Source organism: Clinocottus analis, unplaced genomic scaffold (genome assembly GCF_023055335.1).
Source record: "Clinocottus analis isolate CAN_PGR_092001 unplaced genomic scaffold, fCliAna1.0.p SCAF_17, whole genome shotgun sequence".
Lineage (NCBI taxonomy): Eukaryota > Metazoa > Chordata > Actinopteri > Perciformes > Cottidae > Clinocottus > Clinocottus analis.
This window is the reverse complement of record NW_027175898.1, coordinates 11,688,828-11,716,453: the sequence shown is the minus strand read 5'-3', so window position 1 is coordinate 11,716,453 and position 27,626 is coordinate 11,688,828. Positions and strand designations below refer to the sequence as shown.

The 27,626-nt window shown below is 37.0% G+C and overlaps 2 protein-coding genes across 2 annotated transcripts; both read right to left on the bottom strand.

The window, feature by feature from the left end:
* Window positions 1–787: 787 nt before the first annotated feature.
* Window positions 788–7,290, bottom strand: LOC137787816 (neurofilament heavy polypeptide-like). The gene is made up of 19 exons (XM_068580552.1): window positions 7,278–7,290; window positions 6,679–6,720; window positions 6,525–6,593; window positions 6,266–6,313; window positions 6,031–6,081; window positions 5,901–5,930; window positions 5,215–5,244; window positions 5,091–5,138; window positions 4,935–4,997; window positions 4,739–4,768; window positions 4,536–4,577; window positions 3,952–3,999; window positions 3,739–3,780; window positions 3,167–3,214; window positions 2,872–2,916; window positions 2,736–2,777; window positions 2,615–2,659; window positions 2,496–2,531; window positions 788–2,361 (listed from the first exon to the last, which is right to left on the bottom strand). The coding sequence occupies exons 1-19, from the start codon at window positions 7,288–7,290 to the stop codon at window positions 2,279–2,281; spliced, it is 855 nt and encodes a 284-aa protein (XP_068436653.1). The 3' UTR covers window positions 788–2,278.
* Window positions 7,290–27,357, bottom strand: si:ch211-266g18.10 (trichohyalin). Its single transcript, XM_068580551.1, has 37 exons — window positions 26,981–27,357; window positions 25,414–25,602; window positions 25,249–25,332; window positions 25,054–25,158; window positions 24,800–24,955; window positions 24,529–24,672; window positions 24,252–24,395; window positions 23,900–24,043; window positions 23,679–23,798; window positions 23,379–23,498; window positions 23,143–23,175; window positions 22,997–23,044; window positions 22,885–22,911; window positions 18,642–18,701; window positions 18,339–18,476; window positions 14,786–17,938; window positions 14,377–14,454; window positions 14,112–14,210; window positions 13,964–14,014; window positions 13,747–13,806; window positions 12,023–12,118; window positions 11,772–11,867; window positions 11,506–11,601; window positions 11,224–11,274; window positions 10,888–10,953; window positions 10,600–10,695; window positions 10,349–10,444; window positions 10,087–10,182; window positions 9,620–9,715; window positions 9,222–9,317; window positions 8,943–8,993; window positions 8,618–8,683; window positions 8,301–8,396; window positions 8,033–8,128; window positions 7,801–7,896; window positions 7,641–7,691; window positions 7,290–7,375 (listed from the first exon to the last, which is right to left on the bottom strand). The coding sequence occupies exons 1-37, from the start codon at window positions 26,988–26,990 to the stop codon at window positions 7,290–7,292; spliced, it is 6,390 nt and encodes a 2,129-aa protein (XP_068436652.1). The 5' UTR covers window positions 26,991–27,357.
* Window positions 27,358–27,626: the final 269 nt, after the last annotated feature.

Below are 27,626 nucleotides of genomic sequence, written 5' to 3'. Positions count from 1 at the left end.
GAGACAGATGTCAGTTATTGTTATCAAATGATTTATACGTTCAAGTATTTAGTGTTGCCATTCTCAAAGTAGGGGAGAAAAAAAATCACAAAAACATTTGTGAGCGTAAAACACACACACATCATGCACATTTCATTCAAAGACTATTAGATAAACATACAGTGCTCTAAACACTGCGATATATTAAAAAGTGTATGTATTGCACAAGTTGTTTACAAGTGAGTTTTTAGGTACAATTCAGTTAAAAAGAACAAATATTCATCTATTGTCACCATATATCAAAATGTCTTTTGTTATTATAGCAACAATATCTTTATTTTTTCACTAAAATTCAATATCTCAAAATAAATATGCAAAGACAGCGCACTGCCATTTTGGAAATAAAACAAACAGCTACAACAGTGATGAAGGAGCATCACCATAAAACTCCAGCAGTCAATTACTGGAGCTTGAGCTCACTGTGAGCTGCAGACGGTCTTATGCACCTTCAACTGTATATGCACTAACAAAGAGGTTGTTTCTATTATTCTAATCTAAAAGAAAAGGGGATTAATTTTGAGTAGACTTGGGATTAGTGCCACAAGCTTTAATAATTGTCTTCTATGCAGCATATGGAGCAAAATGTAAAGACCCATATGTAAACAACAGCCGGTACAAGCTGAGAAATACTGTACCAGTTTACATCTGAGCTCATCTGCCCGGACAGGGGGTGCCATCTGCATTCATCTATAGTGTAATCGCATGATGTGCAGATATAATCAAATATGTAAATGTGTCACTTCAATGTCACAACAACATTCAGGTTTTCTAAACAAACCTGTAAAGCGTCTCGCAGCGTGCGTCGTCATCTTTCATACTCTGACTCTTCAGAGATTTCGAACACGTGACTTTGTTTTCATTTCTGAGCAATAATCATATTCGAAATCAATCTGAAACCATGTAACCCAAACTGTACATCACAGCACAGGATATTAGTAAAATGTAATCCTGTTACATTTTGCGAGTACTGTTAAAGAGATGTAACTATATAAGATATGCATTCATATCATGTTATATGTGTTAAGAACCTGCTCAAAAGGTTGCTACAATATATCATGTTTCTATATATTTTTGCACACAGTTTTTGGTCTATCAAGGAATTGCTGTTAGCCACATCCCTTCTGACTGACACAAATCCATCACATGTGCCCGACTGTTAATGTTCAAGCTTGTAAAACATCTTTGACAACAGTGCAAAAGAAGCTCGTCCTCTCACTGTCGACGACAAGTTGCACCGAATTCAAATGCCTCAAGCAAAAGAAGTGGAACAGAGGGAGCAGTTGTCAAAAAGCTTTTCCAACATGTCGTCATTCATTCATTCTGACAGTTCAGGCAACGCCATGCTTGTTTTTAAGCGCCAATGTCAAAATGAGGAGATGGAGCACATGTCGGCAGTTAAATAAGACTTTAAAGGTAGTGTTTCATCGGTATGTTCGGGAGCTCTCATATACAGTGCGTGGTCATTCCTTTTGACAACATAACAGACAGACAAAAACAGAAAAAAAAACGTTCTTTCATTAAACAGAGGAATATGTGTGAAAAACAAGGTTCCTTTGAAAAAATATCAAGACTTATGGAATAATGCACAAACACTGTAAATGCCCAATTGTAGATCCAAAGGCTTTGAAAGCAGGATAAGTTCAGCATTAAACAAATATGGCTGCCAACAATGCAATGAAGGAAAATGCTGAAATTACACATGGTGCATAAAAATGCTTGTACGATTACTCAACTAACCACTTTTCAAGTAAATGTAGGAATTGAACCTCTGTCCAGCTTGAATCCGCAATTGTGGCTGTTTTTGTACCCTGGTTGTAGCACTATGTTCCATCTTAAAAAAAAAAAAAAGCACCATCATATTTTTATTTGCATGTGTTGCTGTGAGGATCTAAAATTCTACATGAACGATCCACCGAGGTAAAACACTATATTGTTCCATCATTATCAAGATATCCACCTTTGAAAAACAATTAAACACAAATGAATAACGAAACAAAATGGAAAGGAATGACACTGGCTGCATGTATTCGATACGAGAGCTCAACCAAATCTGGAAGTAAAAAGAAAATCGGACCGTCACATTAAATCCCCCGTCATCCTTTGCTGTCCAGGGTTTTCTCATGGAAAACAACAGGGGACAGCAGGCTGCGTTTCAGCAGCGCGGGGCGCGACCTGACCGTGTCATTATCAGTAAAAAATGTCTCAATCGTAAACCTCAGACTGGATTCAGACTGAAGCTTCAAATCTGCAGCGGTGAGAAGGCGTAGAAAGGGAATTGGGCCTCGTCCTCGTCCACAAAGAAGCACTGGAAGTAGGGCTCCTCTGTGGAGGACAGTACAACACACGGATCAGCACATGAGGCTCCTCGCCTCTCTCTGGCATCCTGGAAGCAGGCCGAGCCTGCAATTTGCACACTTGTGTGATATTTCGGTTATGAGAGGGGAATTTCTACTTACCTTCAATTTGAAAGCTGTCCGATACAGAAGGCTCAGCTATAAAAAAACAAGAACACAATGTTAATCATAAAACAATACAGTGTTATGTTACCCTAAATGACTGCTTCTCTATACATTACCTTCTACTTTCTCCTCTTTGGCAACTGTCTTCTCCGCAGATCTTTCTACAACAAAACACATTTTCTGGGTTCAAATAAATTTAGAACATTTAGAATTGAGTTGCTTCACAAACAGTTGTACCTTTCTTTGCTGGCTCCTGTGTCTCTTTAAGAACTCTGTCCTCTGTAATACAGACAATACAGCAGATTCATAATAATTGTTATTCAAAGATTCAAACCACTTCCTGCTGTTCCTGCAAACAGCTGCTGTGATGTACCTTTAGCTTTCTCTTCTTTGGTTGCCATCTTCTCAGCAGTTTTTTCTAAAATAAATGAATGAAAAGTTACTTTTATCCATAAGTGTTCCTGGTCTACAGTGTACATTAGGCTAACAGATTTACTATAAACGGCCACAGAGGCACTTCCTTAACAAGCGAGGTACGTTTCTTTACAGGTTCTGTTTTTTCTCTACGAACTCTGACCTCTGCAATAAATCACAAAGTTTCCATAATTCTTCAGCATGTCGTAGATGTATTGAAGCAATCAAATGCTAAAGGGGGTCGTATGCTGTACCTTTCTTTGTTGCAGTGGGTTTGGTCTTTTCTTTTAGAACCTCGAGCTCTGTTTCACCAATATGAAACAAACACAAGTAGGCAAGAAATAAACGATTACAATTTAGTTTCATTACCAGGAACGGGGTTTCCGTTCTTGCTTGTGTAAGCCGGTGTAGCATCTATGAATGTTTTTCTAGTTTCAGAATGACTGTGGCTCATCTACTTACAACGTATATGTTAGAAAGACATGCTTTAAGTCAGGGACTTCCTCGGATTGTTAAAACTAACAGCATGCAGAGAGATATTTTGCTCAACTATACACTAGGATGTGTGATATATGTTTTATAGACAATTTGCATTGTAGTTTTCTTTAAGTTATTGTCTATACACATATAATAAAATAGTTTCTTGCTGAATAATAATGTCTGCGAATCTTAATTTTTTGCATGTTTTCGATAAAGGATTCATAGACACGTTCACTTTCAGCAGGAAAATATTCCTAGACTTCAGGTTACATGTTGTAATCAGATTACTGTGAAGGTAACATGGTTGCCTAAAAAGCTTGCCGCTAATAAAGCGCCACAAATGTACCTTTCTTCACACGGGCTAGCTTGGTCTCTTCCCTGGAAATGGCTGCATCATCAGGGAGAAAATGCATTTGATATAATTCAGTTATAAGTATTTCTTTGCAGCATATATAATAGATGCTAACGTAACCTCAATGCTAACCTGGCTTCTTTCATAATAAATGGATCTAAATAATTCTGAAATAATATGCAATCGTCATTGTCCGAAAACCTTTACCTTTCTTCACTGCTGCAAGTTTGTCCTTTTCTTTAAGAGTCTCCAGTTCTGCAAAAGGGAAACTAAGGTCAGAGTCGGGCGTTCGGGACACAGGACTTGGGAGCGGAAGCCAATATTAGCTCATTTTCCAACAATGCACATTGGAGCCACAGCACTGCGACAACCAAATAAATGTAGTCTCTAAAAGCAGTTTGCAGAGCGGAAGGGATCTACAACTAGAAAGCAGAACAAGGATGACTTCACCTGTGTTCACATCTCAACATTTACAACACAATGTTAATGTTTGGTGGATTAATTGGCCTTTGCTTTGGAATCTCAGCTCTTTACTGTGTACTTTTTAAAAGATACGAGATGTGGCTTATAAAAGCCTGACAACATCTTCGTAAGCAGCGCTTTGCAGAGCTACTAACTACACCTGACTGAACAAGCAGACAGTGTTCCTCACAATCAGCCATTTGCCTTTAGAGCTCCTGGGCAAAGCGATCAAAGCCTTTACAGAATGCAATGACCTACATTATGCGACTAGATCACTATAATTCAATCTCATATGGATTACTGCTGCAACCGAAGCTTCACGAATGTACCTTTCTTTACATGGACTGGTTTGGCCTTTCTCCTCAACAATGCTGGGAGAAAAGGCAATTAATACATTTTCATTTGTGACAATACTCTGTAATGACAGCTTATTGAAGGAAAATGCTAAACTGACAGAAAGAGATGATTTTTTAAAACAATATTCGGTACATTTGTCACAAACATGACAATGTAAGAAGTGTTGTTTTAGTACCTTTCGGTTTGTCGTTCTCCTTTGTAGACTCTGAGTAGATAAGAATATAAGAAGTTGTTGATACACAGGAAGTAGTTTTGTTGTCCAGTTTGTTATGTTTGTGGCAGTAACACAACAGTAACACATGTTAGTGTCTACAAAACTGTGAGCAAGAACACAAGAAAATCATCTGCAGGCAGATGGCAGTGCTGGCTACCTTTCTTCTTTAGGAGGGATTTGACCTTTTCCTTCTTTGTGTCATCCTCAGTTTTAGAAAGAGCTAATTCATAAAAAAATAAAGAAAAAAATCTTAAATTGTTACTAAAAAAAAGATAAAATCCGATGTCTTGTCATGATTGTTGTTGTTACTTACCTTTCTTTTCATGAGCTGGCTTTGGCTCCTCCTTTGTCACCTCAGGTGCTGAGTGTAAGGAAAAGGATTTGTGTTCAGGAAAGTTAACCTTTCGACAAATAATGATGGATTGTATCAGAGTTACCTTTTTTGGCAAGAACTGGCTTGATATGTTCTGAAGAGAAAGAATACACAAGTAAGTTAGACCGATGTCCTTACGCTACATCACACTTCTTACATATTTGATTAAACATGTCTGCTATTAACATTTTCTGGAAATCTGGCTTTTATCTTATAGTTACTTAATCTAAAAAGTGGAAAATGCATCCCACACCATGTGTGACTAATCAGCACCTTTCTGTGAGGATTTTGCCTTTGCCTTTTCTTTTACAACAGCTTCTATAATACAAGAAATAAGGGAAAATGTCACAATAAATCTCTTTGAAAAGCTCCTAGCCGAAAAAACTACACGGTGCAGCGCGTCATCTCTGCTGTGTGAAAAACATGCATCTCCAAAATATCAAGTTATTCAGCTCAAATTATTTTTTGGGGGAGGAAACACAATTTCTTAGAATAACTTGTAGGCATAAAGCTTGAACATTTTGAAATCATGTTCATGAAAAGTGACCAAATTGACTGGTGAAAACAACCTGAAATCAGTTCTCACATAACACTGATGGAATAACATATGAGTGGCATGTGGCATATCAATGAGGATATTTTCAATGTTACTGTTTTGAGCTGAGCCACTATGTGGAAATGAAGCATCTCATCAGCCGCCACGTGTCAATAGCCGCAAAAGCGCCACAGAAACACACTCCTGCTGCATACCTTTCTTCTTCTCAGCAGTTTTAGGTTTCTCTTTGATAACAGGCGCTAAAGAAATACACGGCCCCGTTAATTCCAATGTATGCAGTTCAGACAGAAACCACAAAACAAACAGACATTTAAGGAGAAAAACCTTTTGTGGGAGTCCCTGGATCGTCTTTCTTCTCCTTGAGAACCTCAGCTTCTAAAGCGGATAACAACATAACATATAAGTTGCCCATGTGATTATAGCTCATGTACTGCAGTTTAATAAGACACTGACACCACATCTTTCAAGATCTGATGATTCACATGTCATATACATTAGGTATAAGGTGATTATGGATGATATTTGTGTGATAAAACTAGTTTATCTTCTGTAACTGTACCTTTTTTTGTCGGTGCTGGTTTGACTTTCTCTTTTGGAGTTATAAGCACTATAAAACAGAAATATAATATATATAATAATATTAGTATGTGAAAACATACAGTAAAATAAAAAGATGAAAATAGTTATACAGCACAAGTTTATTTAAAATTCTAAACTCCTAAACGGGTGTTGAGCATTTAGCACATTACATAATAAAAGGCGTAGTCGTAAACATATGAAAAATATTACAATTATTGTCCAAACTAAAAGATGTATACCTTTCTTCAGTGGCACAACCTTCACTGTCTCCTTTGTTATTGAGACATTTTTCTGTGGTACTTCTGCCTCTGTAAGAAAAAATATGAATGAGTAGGACAAATAATTACTTCATTATTTAAACATACACATTCATATTGATTAGTGTCCTCTTACTTTTGAATACTGGGAGTGCTTTTGTCTTGAGTGGAGCAGGTTCTGTGTCGGAAGATTTTAGGTGTTGTCATTCCAGAAAGTAAGATGAAAAATGAAAACGCTAAACACAAGGAGATAATCTGTTTTTATCTTTTTTGAGCAAAGCCTTTTTTGGAAGAACATTGTTTGTGTCAACTGTAAAGAGTGTATATATATATATATATATATATATATATATATATATATATATATATATATATATATATATATATATATATATGTATATATATATATATATATATATATATATATATATATATATATATATATATATATATATATACATATATATATATATTCTCAGATAACAGTGACCAACCTAATTATTTATACAGACTAATATCCAAATCTTGCAATAATTCTGACCTTCATGAAGGTTATAATGTTCAGTTTTTTTTTTAGTTTTAAACTGTTTTAAATCATTTTTGAGGATGCAGTTTGAGAGATTGTAATCTAGCCTACCCTCGTTTATATCATTGGGGTATAAAGTTGTTTATGTAAGGATATCCAGTGTTTCAGATACAATTTCTCAGATTTTGACATCCTCTCTGATTGAATACGTCCCCACAGCATCAGGGAATCTTTGCATTACCTGGTTTTACAGCAGCAGGTTTGATTTTTCCCTCTGGTTCCTTCTTGGGCTCCTTGTGAGCTGCCACTAGTGGATAAGTTGATCAAGACAAGTGTTTATGATGTGAAACTATCTTTTGATATATACAGTACTTCTTTATCTGTTCTACTCATAACTGTGAGCATATCAGTCAGCACACCAAATATATCCATGATATTTTGATATATTTAATTCTTGAACAGCTGATTAAATATTGAAGCGATATTAGGTTACGGACCATCAAAATAGACAAAAAAGGTAAAAGTTCACTTTTAAAAATGAATTCATAGTTGGAATAAAAGCAGGCTTTTACCTTTCTTTGCAGGTTCTGGTTTGGCTTTCAACGTAAGACCTTCAGGAACCTCTTTTATTAGAGAATATTAAACAATATAATTGATTAGCACCGAAAATGTATTAACCACAAGAATAAAATGTCTCTGTGACCAGATCTTTTACAAACTGTATTATCTCACCTGCTTTTGTAATGTCAAGATGTTCCTTCTTCAGGACAGACGCAACCTCCTTCTTGACTACTTTAATCATCCTCGCCGCTTTTTTAGGTCCATCGTCTGAATTCAAAAGGAAAAGCTGATTAAAAAGTTTCACATAAAATATACTAAGGAAAGAAATACACTTACGAATGTTATTGGTTGGATACACTTTTAATGTAACATATGGTGACAGTGACTCTGACCTGTTACTCACCTGTCTTTGTAATATTCATGTGCTCCTTTTTCAGGACAGGAACTGTCTGCTTTTTTGCACTTTTCTGCACCTTGACTGTCCTCTTGGGTTCATCAGCTGAAATGAACAACAGGAAATGATGCTACAAGTTCAGTTACTACTTCCTTTTATTTCACTTTACATAATATTGCTGGTGAAGTCTGTCGTATCTTTTAGCTGAACAAATTTACAAGAACATATATTACATCCTATATGATTACCGGACCAGATCTTTTACATTTTATCTCACCTGCTTTTGTAATGTCAAGATGTTCCTTCTTCAGGACAGACGCAACCTCCTTCTTGACTACTTTAATCAAACTCTCAGCTTTTTTAGGTCCATCGTCTGAAATAAAAAGAAAACGCTGATTGAACAGTTTCACATAAAATATACTGAGAATATAAATATTGCCATTTATTAATCTATCTGGCCTTCTTGAGGCTCCAGTAAGGCGTCTCTTTGGGACTTCTAAATTCCAACTAATATTTAAAAATATTGTGTTATGTTCATTTGTCATACTAGTATTTTCAGTCATGCTGTCAGGCTTCATGGATGCTTTGCTCTACCTGGTTTTACTGGTGCAGGTTTGACTTTTTCCTCTGGTTCCTTCTTGGGCTCCTTATGCGCTGCCACTGGTGGAATAAATGACATCAAAAAGCCTTTAAGATAGAGGTTTATATAAATATCAGTATTCAATATGTGACACTTTCTTTGGATATGTGACTTTTGATGGGTTCTCCACATAGAAAGTTGTGTCAATATGCAACAATATCCATACTATCTAACTGGAATAGGTTTAGGTTTAATTATCATATTGGTTGGATTCTTTTATTGAGATATAAAGTTAACAAGCATCTAAACTAGAACACATCAGACTTAAGACACTTTTACCTTTCTTTGAAGGTTCTGGTTTGGCTTTCACCTCAGGAGCTTCAGGAACCTCTATTATTGGAGAGTATTCATCTTAGCTTCACATTAAACATGTAATGGGAGCACGTTACGCAGACAGTAATTCTAGTAGACTGTTTGAGTCAAGGGCATATGATCGGATCACATCTGTTATTCTTGATTTGTGAGATTGATAAATATCAAGTTGTTTTATTGATGACCTCACATGCACTCTCGCTTCACTGTAACATGTGGTGACAGTGGCTCTGACCTGTTACTCACCTGTCTTTGTAATATTCATGTGCTCCTTTTTCAGGACAGGAACTGTCTGCTTTTTTGCACTTCTCTGCACCTTGACTGCCCTCTTGGGTTCATCAGCTGAAATGAACAGCAAAAAATTATGCTACAATTGTCAGTTACCCTTTAATTTAATTTTTTTTTTTTTACATAGTATTGCTAGTAAAGTCTGTCGTATATTGCAGCTGAAAAAAATTCCAAGAATATATATTACATATTATATATACTACATATGATGTGATTATAAAGTGATTTTTGTGGAAGACCGGGTGAGGACAGTCTCTTTTGTTTCTCTCTTTTCAGTCCAATTAAACAACTGAGCTACTGCAAAATTCATCAAAATGTCTCTGTGACCAGATCTTGTACAAACTGTATTATCTCACCTGCTTTTGTAATGTCAAGATGTTCCTTCTTCAGGACAGACGCAACCTCCTTCTTGACTACTTTAATCATCCTCACAGTTTTTTTAGGTCCATCGTCTGAAATAAAAAGAAAACGCTGATTGAACAGTTTCACATAAAATATATTGAGGAAAGAGATATTGCCACTTCTTAATCTTTCTGGCCTTCTTGAGGCTCCAGTAAGGCCTCTCTTCGGGACTTCAAAGTCCCTCTATTATTGGGGAGTATTACAAAATCTAATTCATTAGCTCATCTTAGCTTCACATTAAAACATGTAATGAGAGCATTGTATGCAGACAATACTGTGTGAGTCAACGACAACTCTGTTAAAATATGATTGGATCAAATCTGTTTCTTCATTGGTGAGATTGATAAATATATTTTTTTTTTCACATGCACTGTTGCTTTAATTTAACATGTTGTTACAGTGACTCTGACCTGTTACTCACCTGTCTTTGTAATATTCATGTGCTCCTTTTTCAGGACAGGAACTGTCTGCTTTTTTGCACTTTTCTGCACCTTGACTGTCCTCTTGGGTTCATCAGCTGAAATGAACAGCAGGAAATGTTCAGTTTGACTTTTATTTTATTTTGCTTTGCATATATTGCTGGTGAAGTCTGTCGTATCTTGCAGCTGAACACATTTACAAGAATATATATTACATACTCTATGATTACCAGACCAGATCTTTTACGTACTGTATTATCTCACCTGCTTTTGTAATGTCAAGATGTTCCTTCTTCAGGACAGACGCAACCTCCTTCTTGACTACTTTAATCAAACTCGCAGCTTTTTTAGGTCCATCGTCTGAATTAAAAATAAAAATAAAACGCTGATTGAACAGTTTCACATAAAATATACTGAGAAAAGAGATATTGCCACCTATCAATCTATCTGGCCTTCTTTAGGCTCCAGTAAGGCCTCTCTTTGGGACTTCTACAGTCCAACTAATATTATCTTACCTGCTTTTGTAATGTTAATATGTTCCTTCTTCAGGAGAGATGCTATTTCCTTCGTGGCTACTTTAATCCTCCTTGCAGCTTTTTTGGGTCCAGCATCTGTAAAAAAAGAAGAGAGAAATATCTAAATAGTTTTAGCCTTCTTTCGGCTCAAGTCAGGCCTCTCTGTGGGACTGTATATTAATAAGACTTTCTAAACCTAATGTTTACAAATATTGTATTGTCATGAAAACTCGTCATGTTTCATAACAGTATTGTGAGCCATGCTTGCAGTGGACGGCTTTGCGTTACCTGATATTACAGGTTTGATTTTGATTTGTTCCTTTGCTTCCTTCTTGGATTCCTTGGAAACAGCCACTGATGGAAAATATGACATCAAAAAGCCTTAAAGATGTAGTTTTTCATAAAGATCAGTATTTATTATATGACACTTTTTTGGATTGTCTAACTTTTTATCTGTGGAACACATGTAATGTTTTATGTCTGAAAACCTAAAATGTATACGTTCATCCTTGAAAGGTTTGATAAAAAAAAAGGCAAAACATCTACACAGCGAAATAACATATTCAATTTGGTTTTACAAATGAAATTGACAATTGATACAAAAGAAAATAAGCATGTGCTTACCTTTCTTTGCAAGTTCTGGTTTGGCTTTCACCTTTGGGGCTTCAGGAACCTCTATTATTTGGGAATATTAAAACATATATTTAATTAGCTCATCTTGGTTTCACATTAAACTGGTATTGCATGCAATACTTCTTCTTAAATAAGTTCAACACTTGGTTAAAAATTGGTGAAATTGAATCTGACACTATCAATATGGTCACTTGATATGTCAGATTGACATTCATGATCTTTTATAGATCGTCTGTTTTCATGTTGTTACAGTGACTCTGACCTGTTACTCACCTGTCTTTGTAATATTCATGTGCTCCTTTTTCAGGACAGGAACTGTCTGCTTTTTTGTACTTTTCTGCACCTTGACTGTCCTCTTGGGTTCATCAGCTGAAACCAACAGCAGGAAATGATGCTACAAGTTCAGTTACTACTTCATTTTATTTTACTTTACATAGTATTGCTGGTGAAGTCTGTCGTATCTTGCAGCTGAACACATTTACAAGAATATATTACATACTATATGATTACCAGACCAGATCTTTTACATATTATCTCACCTGCTTTTGTAATGTCAAGATGTTCCTTCTTCGGGACAGACGCAACCTCCTTCTTGACTACTTTAATCAAACTCGCAGCTTTTTTAGGTCCGTCGTCTGAATTAAAAAGAAAAAGAAAATGCTGATTGAACAGTTTCACATAAAATATACTGAGAAAAGAAATAGTGCCACCTATCAATCTATCTGGCCTTCTTTAGGCTCCAGTAAGGCCTCTCTTTGGGACTTCTACAGTCCAACTAATATTATCTTACCTGCTTTCGTAATGTTAATATGTTCCTTCTTCAGGAGAGATGCTATTTCCTTCGTGGCTACTTTAATCCTCTTTGCAGCTTTTTTGGGTCCAGCATCTGTAAAAAAAAGAAGAAGAGAGAAATATCTAAATAGTTTTAGCCTTCTTTCGGCTCAAGTCAGGCCTCTCTGTGGGACTGTATATTAATAAGACTTTCTAAACCTAATGTTTACAAATATTGTATTGTCATGAAAACTCGTCATGTTTCATAACAGTATTGTGAGCCATGCTTGCAGTGGACGGCTTTGCGTTACCTGATATTACAGGTTTGATTTTGATTTGTTCCTTTGCTTCCTTCTTGGATTCCTTGGAAACAGCCACTGATGGAAAATATGACATCAAAAAGCCTTAAAGATGTAGTTTTTCATAAAGATCAGTATTTATTATATGACACTTTTTTGGATTGTCTAACTTTTTATCTGTGGAACACATGTAATGTTTTATGTCTGAAAACCTAAAATGTATACGTTCATCCTTGAAAGGTTTGATAAAAAAAAAAGGCAAAACATCTACACAGCGAAATAACATATTCAATTTGGTTTTACAAATGAAATTGACAATTGATACAAAAGAAAATAAGCATGTGCTTACCTTTCTTTGCAAGTTCTGGTTTGGCTTTCACCTTTGGGGCTTCAGGAACCTCTATTATTTGGGAATATTAAAACATATATTTAATTAGCTCATCTTAGTTTCACATTAAACTGGTATTGTATGCAATACTTCTTCTTAAATAAGTTCAACACTTGGTTAAAAAGTGGTGAAATTGAATCTGACACTATCAATATGGTCACTTGATATGTCAGATTGACATTCATGATCTTTTATAGATCGTCTGTTTTCATGTTGTTACAGTGACTCTGACCTGTTACTCACCTGTCTTTGTAATATTCATGTGCTCCTTTTTCAGGACAGGAACTGTCTGCTTTTTTGTACTTTTCTGCACCTTGACTGTCCTCTTGGGTTCATCAGCTGAAACCAACAGCAGGAAATGATGCTACAAGTTCAGTTACTACTTCATTTTATTTTACTTTACATAGTATTGCTGGTGAAGTCTGTCATATCTTGCAGCTGAACACATTTACAAGAATATATATTACATACTCTATGATTACCAGACCAGATCTTTTACATACTGTATTATCTCACCTGCTTTTGTAATGTCAAGATGTTCCTTCTTCAGGACAGACGCAACCTCCTTCTTGACTACTTTAATCAAACTCGCAGCTTTTTTAGGTCCATCGTCTGAAATAAAAAGAAAATGCTGATTGAACAGTTTCACATAAAATATACTGAGAAAAGAGATATTGCCACCGATCAATCTATCTGGCCTTCTTTAGGCTCCAGTAAGGCCTCTCTTTGGGACTTCTAAAGTCCAACTAATATTATCTTACCTGCTTTTGTAATGTTAATATGTTCCCTCTTCAGGAGAGATGCTATTTCCTTCGTGGCTACTTTAATCCTCTTTGCAGCTTTTTTGGGTCCAGCAGCTGTAAAAAAAGAACACAATGAAACATATAACTAGTTTTAGCCTTCTTTCGGCTCAAGTCAGGCCTCTCTTTGGGACTATATATTAAAAAAATTTTCTAAAATAAACCTAATGTTTACAAATATTGTATTGTCATGAAAACTCGTCATGTTCAATAACATTATTTTGAGCCATGCTTGCAGTGGACGGCTTTGCATTACCTGATAATACAGGTTTGATTTGTTCCTTTGCTTCCTTCTTGGCCTCTTTGGGAACAGCCACTGTGGACAATATGACATCTTATCCGTTGAACACATATCTCCTTTTCCCTTTTTTTTTTTTAAAATGGAAGTTATTAAAACATCTACACAGCAAAATAACATATTCAATTCGGTTCTACAAATGAATTGACACAAAAGAATATAAGCAGGTGCTTACGTTTCTTTGCAAGTTCTGGTTTGGCTTTCACCTTCAGGGCTTCAGGAAGCTCTATTATTGGGGAGTATGAACAATATGTTGAATTAGCTCCTCTTGATTTCCCATTGAACTGTTAGCTCTTCATGCAATACTTAAATAAGTTGCTTACCTGTCTTTGTAACATTCGTGTGCTTCTTTTTCAGGAATGGAATTGTCTGCTTTTTTGCAGCTTTAAGCACCTTTACAGCATTTTTCATGCGTTCATCTGCTGAAACAAACAGCAGAATGATACCAATAATGTCATTTTCAGGCGAGGACTCTCTCATTGTGTCCCATTTAACCAATTAAGCTGTGTCACTGAAGATTCATCAAATACCAAGCATTAATATATAATATCACTGTGATCATATCCTATACACACTGTAATATCTCACCAGATTTTGTGACGTTAAGATGGTCCTTCTTCAGAACAGATGCAACCGCTTTCTTGACAGTCTTTTTGGGTCCAGCATCTGAATTAAAAAGGCTAAGATGATTTAACAGTGTCACGTACATTATACAGAAAAAGGAAGGATACCCTCCATTGAACAAAATAAACTTATCAATCTATTCACACTTCTTCATGCTCCTTAAATCTTGTGATCATAATTCATGCTTAACATCAACATGTAAGCATTGTCATAGTGAGTATGATGATGAAAGCATTTCAATCAATTCAAACAATTGCACCATTGTGTCGTACAGTCTCACATAGCTGCGTTCAAGACTGTAGATTCTTACTGTTGTTATGGATCATATTGTTTGTTTGTTAAAATACACTGCATTGCTCGCCTATAGGCCTACCTGTCTTGGTATCTCGAATCTTGACAGGTTCTTCATCTTTATGAGTTTTCTTGATTTGTTTTGTTGGTTCTATTTTTTCCTTTGACGTCTTCTTTGGTTCCTTGTCCTCTTTGGGAATCATCTGGACCTTTTTCTTGTCTTTGGACGGTTTCCCTTGATCTTGTTCTTTAGTGAGCTTCGTTGGTTCTTTTTTAGACAGTTTTGGTGATTCTTGTTTTCCTCTTGAAAGAGTTTTTGGTACTGACCTTTCTTTTGAAGGTTTTGCTTGCTTTTCTTCAGGTTTTTCCACCACAGAAGGCTTCTTCAGGTCTGTGTCCTTTATAGACTTAGTAACATTTTTATTCACTGAAAACATGTTTTCTACTCTGTCTTTCTTAGAAAACTTCTTGTGTTCCATTTCCTTTGAAGGTTTTACTTCTTTCTTATCTTCAGATGTCTTTCTAACTTCTTTTTTCTCATTTTCTTTTGTAGCTCTCTTCACTTCTTTCCTTTCATGAGAAGGCTTCTTTACTTCCTTCAGTTCTTTGGGCTTCATCGTTTTCTCTACTATCTCTTCTTGAGGCTTTTTCAATTTTTTCTCTTCCTTAGATAGTTTAACATCTACTCCTTCTTTGGGGGATTTCTTCTCATCTTTTTGAGACTTAATTTCTACTTTTTCTTCTTTGGGAAGTTTTGTCTCTTTCTTTTCTTTGAGAAGTTTCTTCACTTTGTCAGGGTGTTTCTTCTTTTCTTTTTCTTCTTTGGGATGTTTTATCTCTTCTTTCTGTTCTTTACGAGGTTGCTTTATCTCTTTCTCTTCTTCAGATGGCTTCTTAACTGCTTTATCTTCTTTAGGTGGTTTCTTGGCTTCTTTCTCTTCTTTTGATGGTAGTTTTGTGACGTTTCTCTCATCTCTAGATATCTTCTTAACTGCTTTATCTTCTTTAGGTGGTTTCTTGGATTCTTTCTCTTCTTTTGATGGTAGTTTTGTGACGTTTCTCTCATCTCTAGATATCTTCTTAACTGCTTTATCTTCTGTAGGTGGTTTCTTGACTTCTTTTGATGGTTTCTTGACTTCTTTAGATGGTTTCTTGACTTCTTTCTCGACTTTAGATGGTTTCCTGACTTCTTTCTCTTCTTTTGATGGTAGTTTTGTGACGTTTCTCTCATCTATAGATATCTTCTTAACTTCTTTAGAAGGTTTCATGACTTCTTTCTCTTCTTTTGATGGTAGTTTTGTGACGTTTCTCTCATCTCTAGATGGTTTCTTAACTTCTTTAGATGGTTTCTTGACTTCTTTCTCTACTTCAGATGGTTTCCTGACTCCTTTCTCTTCTTTTGATGGTAGTTTTGTGACGTTTCTCTCATCCCTAGATGGTTTCTTAACTTCTTTAGAAGGTTTCATGACTTCTTTCTCTTCTTTTGATGGTAGTTTTGTGACGTTTCTCTCATCTCTAGATGGTTTCTTAACTTCTTTAGATGGTTTCTTGACTTCTTTCTCTACTTCAGATGGTTTCCTGACTCCTTTCTCTTCTTTTGATGGTAGTTTTGTGACGTTTCTCTCATCTATAGATAGTTTCTTAACTTCTTTAGACGGTTTCTTGACTTCTTTCTCTTCTTTAGATGGTTTCCTGATTTCCTTTCCTTCTTTAGTTGGTTTCTTTACCTCTTTCTCTTCATGAGAGGATTTCTTAACATCTTTCTTCTCTCTTGGTGGTTTCTTTACTTCTTTCTCCTCTGTAGATGGTTTCTTGGCTTCTTTCTCTTCTTTAGATGGTTTCTTGACCTCTTTGTCTTCTTGATGTGATTTCTTGACGTCTTTGTCTTCTTTAGATGGTTTCTTTACCTCTGTCTTTTCTTTAGATGGTTTCTTGACGTCTTTGTCATCTTTAGATGGTTTCTTTACCTCTTTCTTTTCTTTAGATGGTTTCTTGACATCTTTGTCATCTTTAGATGGTTTCTTTACCTCTTTCTCTTCATTAGATGGTTTCTTGACGTCTTTGTCTTCTTTAGATGGTTTCTTTACCTCTTTCTCTTCTTTAGATGGTTTCTTGATGTCTTTGTCTTCTTTAGATGGTTTCTTTACCTCTTTCTCTTCTTTAGATGGTTTCTTGACCTGTGTCTTTTCTTTAGATGGTTTCTTGACGTCTTTGTCTTCTTTAGATGGTTTCTTTACCTCTTTCTCTTCTTTAGATGGTTTCTTGACCTCTTTGTCTTCTTTAGATGGTTTCTTGACCTGTGTCTTTTCTTTAGATGGTTTCTTGACGTCTTTGTCTTCTTTAGATGGTTTCTTTACCTCTTTCTCTTCTTTAGATGGTTTCTTGACCTCTTTCTCTTCTTTAGATGGTTTCTTGACCTCTGACTTTTCTTTAGATGGTTTCTTTACCTCTTTCTCTTCTTTAGATGGTTTCTTCACCTCTTTCTCTTCTTTAGATGGTCTCTTGACTGCTTTCTCTTTTTTGGATGGTTTCTTGACCTCTTTATCTTCTTTATATGGTTTCTTGACCTCTTTGTCTTCTTGATGTGGTTTCTTGACGTCTTTGTCTTCTTTAGATGGTTTCTTTACCTCTGTCTTTTCTTTAGATGGTTTCTTGACGTCTTTGTCATCTTTAGATGGTCTCTTGACTGCTTTCTCTTCTTTAGATGGTTTCTTTACCTCTTTATCTTCTTTAGATGGTTTCTTGACCTCTTTGTCTTCTTTTGATGGTTTCTTTACCTCTTTATCTTCTTTAGATGGTTTCTTGACCTCTGTCTTTTCTTTAGATGGTTTCTTGACCTCTGTCTTTTCTTTAGATGGTTTCTTGACCTCTTTCTCTTCTTTGGGTGGTTTCTTCACCTCTTTCTCTTCTTTGGGTGGTTTCTTGACCTCTTTCTCTTCTTTGGGTGGTTTCTTGACCTCTTTCTCTTCTTGAGATGGTTTCTTGACTTGTTTTACCACTCCGGATGGTTTCTTGACATCTTTTTCTTCAGATGGTTTCTTGACTTCTTTCTCCTTCCTTGATTGTATTCTGATTTCTTTCTCTTTGATCACTTTTATTTTGACTTCAATAGGTTTTTTTACTTGTCTCTTCCCTTTTGGTTTTGTTGTTTCTTTGTCCTCTTCAGAAGGCTTCTTAACTTCTTTTTCTTCTTTGGGCGGTTTCTTAGGTCCTTCCTTCTTCTTAGACTCTTCTTCTAAAAGTAACCATCAACATGTTAGTTTTTCATGTATTTCAAGATTTCACTAACCAGTGCTGGACCAGTCTTGAGGCTAAACAAAGTGCCTGGTGCCTTTTGTGTACATATGGGAATACTACTAATACTGAACATAACATACATAAATATGTTATATGTTATGTTATACATATATACTAGTGATATACACCTGCTTTCCTTGTTGACCACTGTTAATGGTATGTCCTTAAGTACTGAAATATGCATATATACGGAATGGATAAACAAATAAATAATGTAGCAGCATTCTGTTGACATTTTTTGCACATACATACACTATAAAAGTTAATAACCTTGTTTACATTTTATATACCTGTACTTTTGCACAATATTTTCTACTTTCATCAGTAAGTGTAATTACCTTTGGACTTTATTGGTTTCTTTTTAAGTGGTTTAGCCTCTTCCTTTAGCGTTTCTTCTTTTAGTTTTATGTCTATGATTTCTTCAAGTTTGGCTTCCACTTTTTTCTCCTCCTTTTCCGTTTTTGCAGCTTTGAGGTCTGTAAGTAACAAAACATCATTTACGAATCAAGTTGTGTGCATCGAGTATCTACATTCTTGTTTTCCCTACATAGGGAATGCATTAAATAAAAACATTAGGAAATAGGAAGAGTAGTATATTGGGAGTAAACATGTGAAAAACTGCATAATTTAAAAAGTATTACCTTTAATGATGGCATCTTTAACTTCTTTTATTGCATGTCTTTCCTTTGCCTCTTTGAGAACTAAAGTACATCGTGCAGAAATATGTAAGAATTAACAGAACAATGCAATTCTGACCAGTAATCACACTGCGTAGCGCCACGCTATAACAGCAGTGCGGTGTAAAACGCCCAGTCATCATGACATAACCATGCAAGCACTATAAGCACTATAACGTTAAAACACTGATCAAAAACACACCACAACTATATATTATATTATTAAAGCAACCAGACCTACATATTAGAGCTTGACTGCAGAGCTCTACAAGTCACAATAATGTGTTATTCAGTGGCTCAAAGCAATGGCTGTTTGGTCTAAAGCAGGAACACTTAAGTACACTATTAGCATCCTGGAAAATAGATTAGTCTTTTCTGAGTCATCAAAAAGACAAGAGCACAGCTGAAGAAGCTGTATCAGTCCCAAGATCCTCTTCCTTTGCAGCTATTCACACCTACGTCATAATGAGTTTCTGATCTAAATAAAACTTTAGTTAGAGTTGCTCTGGTTATGCCCATCTTTATATGCTTTTCAAATCATCTCTAATTTGCCTCTAAAGGAAAAAAAACCTATTGGGAAATGTGCTCGTCTTTCCTGGAGTGATATGAGAAGATCGAAGGAGATTATCAATTGAATCTGTGTTTGTGTCCAGAAGGAAGATTGGCACACAAATCAAGTTGTTCTAGACTAGAAGCCATGCATAGAGATATAAATGTCAAATGTGACCTTGTTTCGAACAAGTGGTGTATATTATGATCACGGAGCCATCTGAGCTCTACCACCTAAGTGTTCAGATTGAACAAATGCTAAATTTAGAGGCTACGCGAGTACAGTCAATCCAAGGATATGAGTGGACTTCTTCTTTTGGGCAACACAAATTGAGTTAAAGTGTGTCTGGGCAAGTCTTCAAACTCAACTATGCGCTAAAACTTGAGCCCTTTCCTAAAATGTTGTCATCGAAGACACACTGTTAACAAACCACATTGATATAAAAACATGAAATGTGTTACATTTGGTAAATCAGTCACTCATTAAACAAATCCAGTATATTTTTAGCCGTAATAACCTTAATCACACCACAAGCAAGTGATCCTTTGAAAACATGTTTAGAAAATAAAGATATATTGTATATTCACACTAACCATTCAGAAACAGGAATTACAATCAGGTAATGAAATGAAATAGATGAGATGATAATGGTAAGTGTGTTGTACCTTTCTCACGTTTGTGAAGGTGTTCTTCTTCTTTGTGAGCAGCTCTGGACCCGACTCTTCTCAGTCTCTCAAAGGGAACGTGAACCTTCCTTTTTCGTTTGATTCCAGTTTTCACACTTTCACTGTTGTTGTTGTTTTCATCCAGTTCCTCGATGATGTCGGAGTATTCGTCTTGGTCGTGAATAGTTGTTTCCTCTTCCTCAATATTGTCAGATTCGGAGACAACACTGGCATTATGGAGTTCTAAAATCTCAAAATCAAGATTCTGGACAGATGGCTCTTTGTCTTCATGGTCCACTTCCATCACCTCCACTTTGATCAGTTTTTCTTCTTCCTCCTCTTCTTCTAAATGCTCAATATTGTCCGCATCTAAAGCTTCCTGGTCAGATTTTACCAGCTGATCTTCGACATCAGCGTCATCAGTTATTTCAATGTTTTCTTTGTCTCTTCCTTCTACAGCATGAAGATCTTCATCTTTAGTTTCCTCCTCATCAACCTCTTCTTCTGTTTTTGTCTCCTCTTCCTCTTTCTCCTCCTCATCCTCCAGATCTTCTTCTACTGCATCTTTAGTTTTGGTCTCCTCCTCCTCCTCCTCCTCCTCCTCCTCCTCCTCCTTCTCCTCCTCTTCATCCTTCTCCTCCTTTTCTTCCCGATCTTTTACTGCATCTTTAGTTTTGGTCTCCTCTTCCTCCTCCTTTTCCAAATCTTCTACTGCATCTTTAGTTTTGGTCTCCTCTTCCTCCTCTTCCTCCTCCTCCTCTTCCTCCTCGTCCTCCTCCTCCTCCTCATCTTCCAAATCTTTTACTGCATCTTTAGTTTTGGTCTCCTCTTCCTCCTTTTCTTCCAGATCTTGTACTGCGTCTTTAGTATTGGTCTCCTCCTCTTCCTCCTCCTCCTCATCTTCCAAATAATCTACTGCATCTTTCGTTTTTGTCACATCCTCTTCCTCCCCATCTCTTACCAAAACGTCTTCAGCTTTTGTCTTATCCTCCTCCTGCTCCTCCTCTTTATCTTCCAGATCTTCTACTGCATCTTTAGATTTTGTCTCGTCCTCTTCCTCCCCATCTCCTACCAAAACTTCTTTGTTTTTTGTCTGTGTCTCTTCTGTCTCTTCTTCTTTCTCCTCATCTTCTACTGCATTGACTTCAGTTTTGGTTTCCTCCACTTCCACCTCTTCATTTATTTTTCTATCCTCTTCTTCCTCTCCATGTTCTACCAAAACTTCTTCAGATTTGATCTCCTCCACCACCTCCTCTTCCATGTTGGTCTCCTCATCCTCCTCTTCTTTTAATGCATCTTCTTCTATCTTTGTTTCCTCCACCTCCTCCCTTTTTACCAAAACATCTTCCGCTTTGGTCTCCTCTTCAGCTTCTACAACTTCGTCATCAGTGTTTGGTTCCTCTACTTGTTCTTCTATTCCAATATCAGTTTTAATATCTCCTCCTCCTCCTTCTTCTCCTTCATCATCCTCTGGTTTGAAGTCCTCCTCCTGTTCTGTACTGACGGCTTCCTCGCCGTCTGTCTCCTCCTCACCGAATGCAGCATCGCCTTCTGTTTTAATCTCCTTTTTTTCCTCTTCAACCTCTTCTACGGGTGATGGTTCATGTTCTTCAAGGTCGATATGTTTCACTAGTAATGTGATAGTAACAAATTTAGTGCCTGTTATTGATCTTGTATCTGACTTATGAATATGACTATTAAAGAAAAATGTATGAATACCATCCTCCTCCTCCTCCTTGTCTGCTTCACTGGCAGCTTCAGAGGGAAGTTCAGACTCCTCCTCTTCCTCCTCCTTCATCTTTGAGTCGGGGGCTTTGCTTAACTCTGCAGCAGCAGCAGCAGCAGCAGCAGCTTCATCTTTGGCAGCTTGCATGATCTCTGCAACTGTACCATCAACCCATGTGACCTGACTTATCTGACCTTCACGTCATAACATGGGAAAGTAGTCCCGAAATTATTTTCACACAGGGAAGAATTTGATGGGGTGAAATGGGAACAATGACCATTCATAACATTTTATATTACACACCATGCACTGCAATTTATGACTTTCCCTGTTTGCTTATGTCATTTAAATGAGCTTACTGCCGAACAAGGGTAGGAAATCACACAATCATTCGTCTGTCGATACGTTCTGACATTTTGAATGAAGATGTAAATCTTAAAAACTTATTGTTGTTTTTTGTTTTTTCATAGGATTTGTTGTCACAAATAAAAATAGTGATTTGAAATGTTAACAGATTTTTCATCCACTTCCCCAAATTATTACCAACCAAATTGACAATACCAGCCCAGACTACGTTTTGAAACATCTGGTTTAGATAAAAGATCAAATACAAATATTTCAGACAAAAACATTCAGCACAAACATACCAGATACATTCAGATGCACATACAGTATATTGCAGATGTTTAAATGATTGAAATACCGGTTACAGTTGGTCAGTCAGTCAGTCAGTGGAATGCAACTCCAAAGGACACGTTATAAAAACACATGTTCATGCTCAATACAACATAGAAATCCTTCAATACATAGGACACAAAACATTATGACTGGAACAAAATGAACTTGTGGGCAAAACACATGAATGCAGAGAAATGTTACATCCAACAAACGGTGAGTGTGACAAACAGAGGGAGAGATGCACTCACCATAACCGTATATAGACTTTTATTACAATAGCAATAGTGTGTAAAAAAGTGTTCATCTCTATCAATCATGCACATTGTTAGTAGAAAATGGAGTTCAACAAAACAAGATTAACATACAATGTCATCATACTTCAGGCTATTACTGATAGTTTAGTTTTTCGAAAAATAATTTGGTGAACTGGTCTCAAGTCTGCCTAATGCCAGACGAGGCAGACTTTTTAGAAAAACAAAAATCAATGCAAACATGCATGTAAGGCAACTATTCTCTGGCAACACACGGTGCACACGTCCAAAACAACAGTATAGTGTATTTCCGTGATATATGGTGGTATTTTCTTACCTTTTTCAAAGGGTGGCAGAAATTCACCTACATTTGAAAGAAAATACAGGAATGAAAGAACATTTGCTTACATTTGTATGGAAAAAAAGATCAATCTTATGTCCTTACTTACCTTTCCTTTGTACCATGTGTATATCAGATGGGAGAGCTGCAGCTTTGTCTACACAAAGAGAAGAAACAAACAAATAGGGTGTAATTTGCAGTCATACGCTAGTAAAATGCTTTTAGGAAATTTAAAACTGTAATAAAAAGTGAAACCTTTTTCAGTTATGATATTTACAACAGGTTCATCTAAAAAAAAGAGAAGAAAATATAATAAAGTATGCATCAAGTCTTCACGACATGTTGTATCACTATATATATATAATATATAGAGTCTAGACATATGTTCACGTATATGTGTCACTATGTATATGTGTAATCTTATCTTTTTGTTGAGTTTAAGTTATTATGTATTTACTGTTACAGTATTTAACTAATGCAAAGAAGCATACCTTGATCAGCAACAAGCATGCTCGACATGTAAGCCACAAACAAATCCTTCTTGTCTGAGAAATCCAACAAGGCGTCTTCGACAACTTTCATGGGTTCAATGGACACTTCAGGCACGATCCCTGTAATATTAGCACAACAGTCAGTTAAACCTGTCGTTCATCATAATAAAATATTGATAGTTTCCCATTAATGGATTAGCATACGCATTCATATCGGCACATATACAGCGAATGCTACACCAGGAATAGTATTGTATGATTCGTTATTGATGTCCTCGCATGTTAAAAGTGTTAAATGACCTTGTTCACCGATCAGCGTTGTGGAGACGTAGCTCACGAGCATGTTTATCTGCTCAGTGGTGATTTCCGCGGTTCTCTTCAGAGCTGACATGGGGCTGAATCCCACAGCATGCTGGATATCTGAACAGAAAGGTCAAAGTAGAAACTGCAGGTTGCAGATCCAGGAGTGTGAAACACACGTTAGATTATAAAATCATAGATGAGAGGTTAAAGTACTGTACCTTTTCCTGTGTCCAGTGTTACATCAAAGACGTCACAGAGCACATCCTGGATGTATCCCGTTATTCCGCTCACAAAGTCGTTCGTACCTCTGAAGACATTTCTGCCAACAGCCACAGGGTCAATGAAGCTCATGTCAGTTGTTCCTGAGAAGAACGACGCAAATTGGGGACAAATGGGGAAAGATATATAGATAGTACACACTCACAACAAACACAAGCTAACAGTTGCCGTGTAATAATGTTGATTTAGTCAGGAATTTGGGCAACAAAAAGGATTCAACAATACAGACATAGCATTTAATGGAAAGAATGCACCACAAATAATATGAATGTTCAAATATAGCAGAGGTACCTTTTGTTATATCCAGTATGCTGTCGACGACGGCACAGAGCACGTCCTGCATGTAGCCCACTATTCCATTCATGGTGTCATTTGTAACACTGAAGATGTTTCTGCCAACTACCACAGGGTCCATGAAGCTAATATCCACGGTTCCTGAGAAAAAAAAACAAACAGAAAACAAATAAGGACTAATATGTAAAATCAGTAATGTATGCTGTGTGAAATTGTCATTTCAATATTCAGGAGGTTACAGATTAGAGGGATGTTAAATGAGGAGAGAAAATACCTTGTACTACATCCAGAATTGTGTCCATAATGGCGCATAGCACATCCCGGATGTAGCCCCCCACTCCACACACAAAATCATTAGTAGCATTGATGACACTTCTACCAATGACGACAGGGTCAATGTAGCGAAGGTCAACTTTTCCTGCGAAAAATAGTGTGGGAAAAATGAATGTATCGTGAGTTTATTCTTGAGTCATTCGTCGTGAATCAAAAATGGAAGACGGATGAATTCATCAGCCAGAAGTAAGCATGCAATATGGAATACTTACCTTTAGTTATATCCAATATAGTATCTAATGCCTTGTCCAGAATAGCGCACAGTTTGTGCCTCAAGTTGTCCGTGACTCCATGCATAAAATCATTGGTTGAATGGAAAGCTTGTCGACCGATGATCACAGGGTCAACATAGCTGAGGTAGAAGTTCCCTGTGGATTCGGGGGGTAGGTTATTAGAGCCATTGTCACATCACATGTATGCTAAAAATGATAACAACTTTTGTTCTCCGAGTGTGAGTGTGTCATACCTTCTTCATCAGAAAAATAGCGAACAAATCCATCTTTTGCTTCCTTTAATTCCTCAGCTGCGTAGATGGCAGTGGACGTGGGGTCACTTAAATCAGGTGCACATTCTAAGGGCCCAGACATACGAGTCAATCATTACAATCGTCACTTCAACGCTGCTGGAAAGGTGCGGCATGCATGCTGCCTCTCTTATGTACCTTGAAACTTATGGAGTAGACTGGATACTTCATCAACAGCGTCGTTTACAGCTTGCATGGGGTCCGAAACGATTTGCTGGATGTCTGAGATGAATAACAAGGTGAGATGCATGTTTGGTGGTTGAATTCCTAAACAATATGCACTGTCAGGTAGTCATGACTTACCGGGGACGGCCTTGTACTCCACAAAGTCAAACATCACCACTCCAACCACCACCCAGGACAGGAGAGCCACCAGGGCGATCAGCAGCTCCACAGACATTTTCAGCTTCCCGAGGAAGCCCTGACCTTTGGACTTGAGCGAGCTCGTCTGTGGTGCGGCTGCTCCATTGGACCCACCGGCTGTGGAGGCTCCTTGATGTGAAATAAAGCAAGAAGTCTCTCTGAGAACTCTCAACCTCATCATGGCAGTCCTGTTTGCAGTACAACGTTTGCAATAATATCGGCCAAAATGCCAAAAAAATACAACAGAATCCACGTGTATGATGGCTAAGATGTGCCAGCGAGCATTGGCCTGTTCATCTGTCGACTGTAAAATGCCCCACTTGGGGACTCTTTAATATTTAAATCAGCATCTTAAAAATCTAAAGTCTGAATATTATCATTGGTCAGGCTCCTGAAAATACGACTCTCATTGCATTTCTCGTTAAAGTCAAAATATCATCACGTTTAAGTTCTGAAAAACATTATTATTATTATATTATTATTATTATTACTATTAATTGAGAGTTAAACTCAACTGCTTCATCCGGTTGTGTGGATTGATCACAATTGATTGACAGACGACATCAGCAAACAAACCTGTCATCGGGTTTTTATTTAAATGTTTTAAAACTTTGATTAGTGCACAGAAATATAGAAAATTAAGAACACAAGAAACATAAATACTGAAGTCTCTCGTATACAAAAATATATCCTCTGTGATCAAAGAAAACTTCTCACGGTGGAGACACTGTGTCTGATCTTTGCATTTTCTAGACGATCACCTCATCCTGTGTCCTGATGTTGTGGGATTATGGAAATTTTGGTGAAATGAATTGCTTTGATTCAAACATCTTGTCAGATTTAAGAGCATAAAAGACAATAATCATCTGTCATTTTTATTTCATCAGGTTATCCAAACACATGTTGCACTTCATAAGTCCTGTTTCGCAATCAGAAAATGATTGTGATGGCATTTAATGACACTGCTGTACTTTCCAACTTGGACATGGTGCCAAGGTGTTAGAGACCTTTAAATGAAACCTGAGCATGACCGACTTGCCCGATTTACTTCCTCATAAGCTGTAATCAAAGAACTAATAACAGACCCTTCTGAATTATTCCGGATGGACAGCTGGTGTCAGTATTTCACAATAAACGTACACTGATTCGAAAGGAAAACTTGCCGTATTGCTCAATTCATTCAAGCCCCAAAACGTCACCAAGCTAAATAATTGGTTGGAAAATTCCACTTGTATGAACCTATTTTTTAAATGGCCAAAAGAAAAACCAGAGGTCAGCCGCAGCAGCAGTCATGTCTGTCACAGGAGAGCAACGCTAATACTCTGGCTACATGATATCCTGTATTTATAGCAACCAACTTTCAACACATTTTCAGAAGAGGACATAACCAAATCAAAACATAGTATTACATGTATTACATTATACTTTATATCTCTTAGGATTTATGTACTGTATGAAGAAGCAAGTGTTGTTCATTTCTGTGCTAATGCAGGTGTCACAGTCCTACCTTCAGCCATGGTTATATGGAAACAATTTCAGCTATAATCCTTTAAATTGGGGGCAGAGCCTCCTCATGCAGAAGTGAATGGAAAACCACAGCTTCAGGAACACAATCAGCATCCACTCATTATGGAAAAAAAACGCGACCAAGTCAATTAAATTATTCCATTTCCACGTCGTGATCACGTTCTTCTTTCCCGACTCATGTAATCCACAGGTTGAACTTCTCCAAGATGAAAAAAAAAAAAGAGAAAACAATATAAAATCGAGCATGAATTGTAAGATTTAAAGGTGTGGCAGAATTTGGAGCTGCCAGAGAGGCAGCATTGCAGAGGGGGGTCTGCGGGACGGTGGGGCGAAGGAAAGCAACGCAAGCGAAGGAAAGAGCCAAGCAGAGGGCTGGTGTGTGGGGAACCGACAGAATACCACCCAATGTTATTGGGGCCTCACATGGATAGGTCAGAGCCCAGCACAGGGAGGCCTTAAGGTAACTTTATCCACCAGAAGGTCCGGGTTATTCTTAGCTGGAGCTCTGCACACCAGTTGCTCCGACAGGCCTTTTTTGGGGGTCGAGGAGGTGTGTGTGAGATCAGTTAGCTGATTTGGGCCCCCTCTGTGACACACTATACGATGACTTTTTATGACATTTTAAT

Bases quoted from the DNA above. Each gene is read 5' to 3' on its own strand.
- si:ch211-266g18.10 (XM_068580551.1), bottom strand. The intron at 14,455-14,785 runs GTAGGCCTATAG...TTTTTAATTCAG, and splicing joins GATTCGAGATACCAAGACAG to ATGCTGGACCCAAAAAGACT. The intron at 11,868-12,022 runs GTAAGATAATAT...TTTTTAATTCAG, and splicing joins TATTAACATTACGAAAGCAG to ACGACGGACCTAAAAAAGCT.
- LOC137787816 (XM_068580552.1), bottom strand. The intron at 6,314-6,524 runs GTATACATCTTT...TCTGTTTTATAG, and splicing joins GGTTGTGCCACTGAAGAAAG to TGCTTATAACTCCAAAAGAG. The intron at 4,769-4,934 runs GTAGCCAGCACT...TTATCTACTCAG, and splicing joins ATCCCTCCTAAAGAAGAAAG to AGTCTACAAAGGAGAACGAC.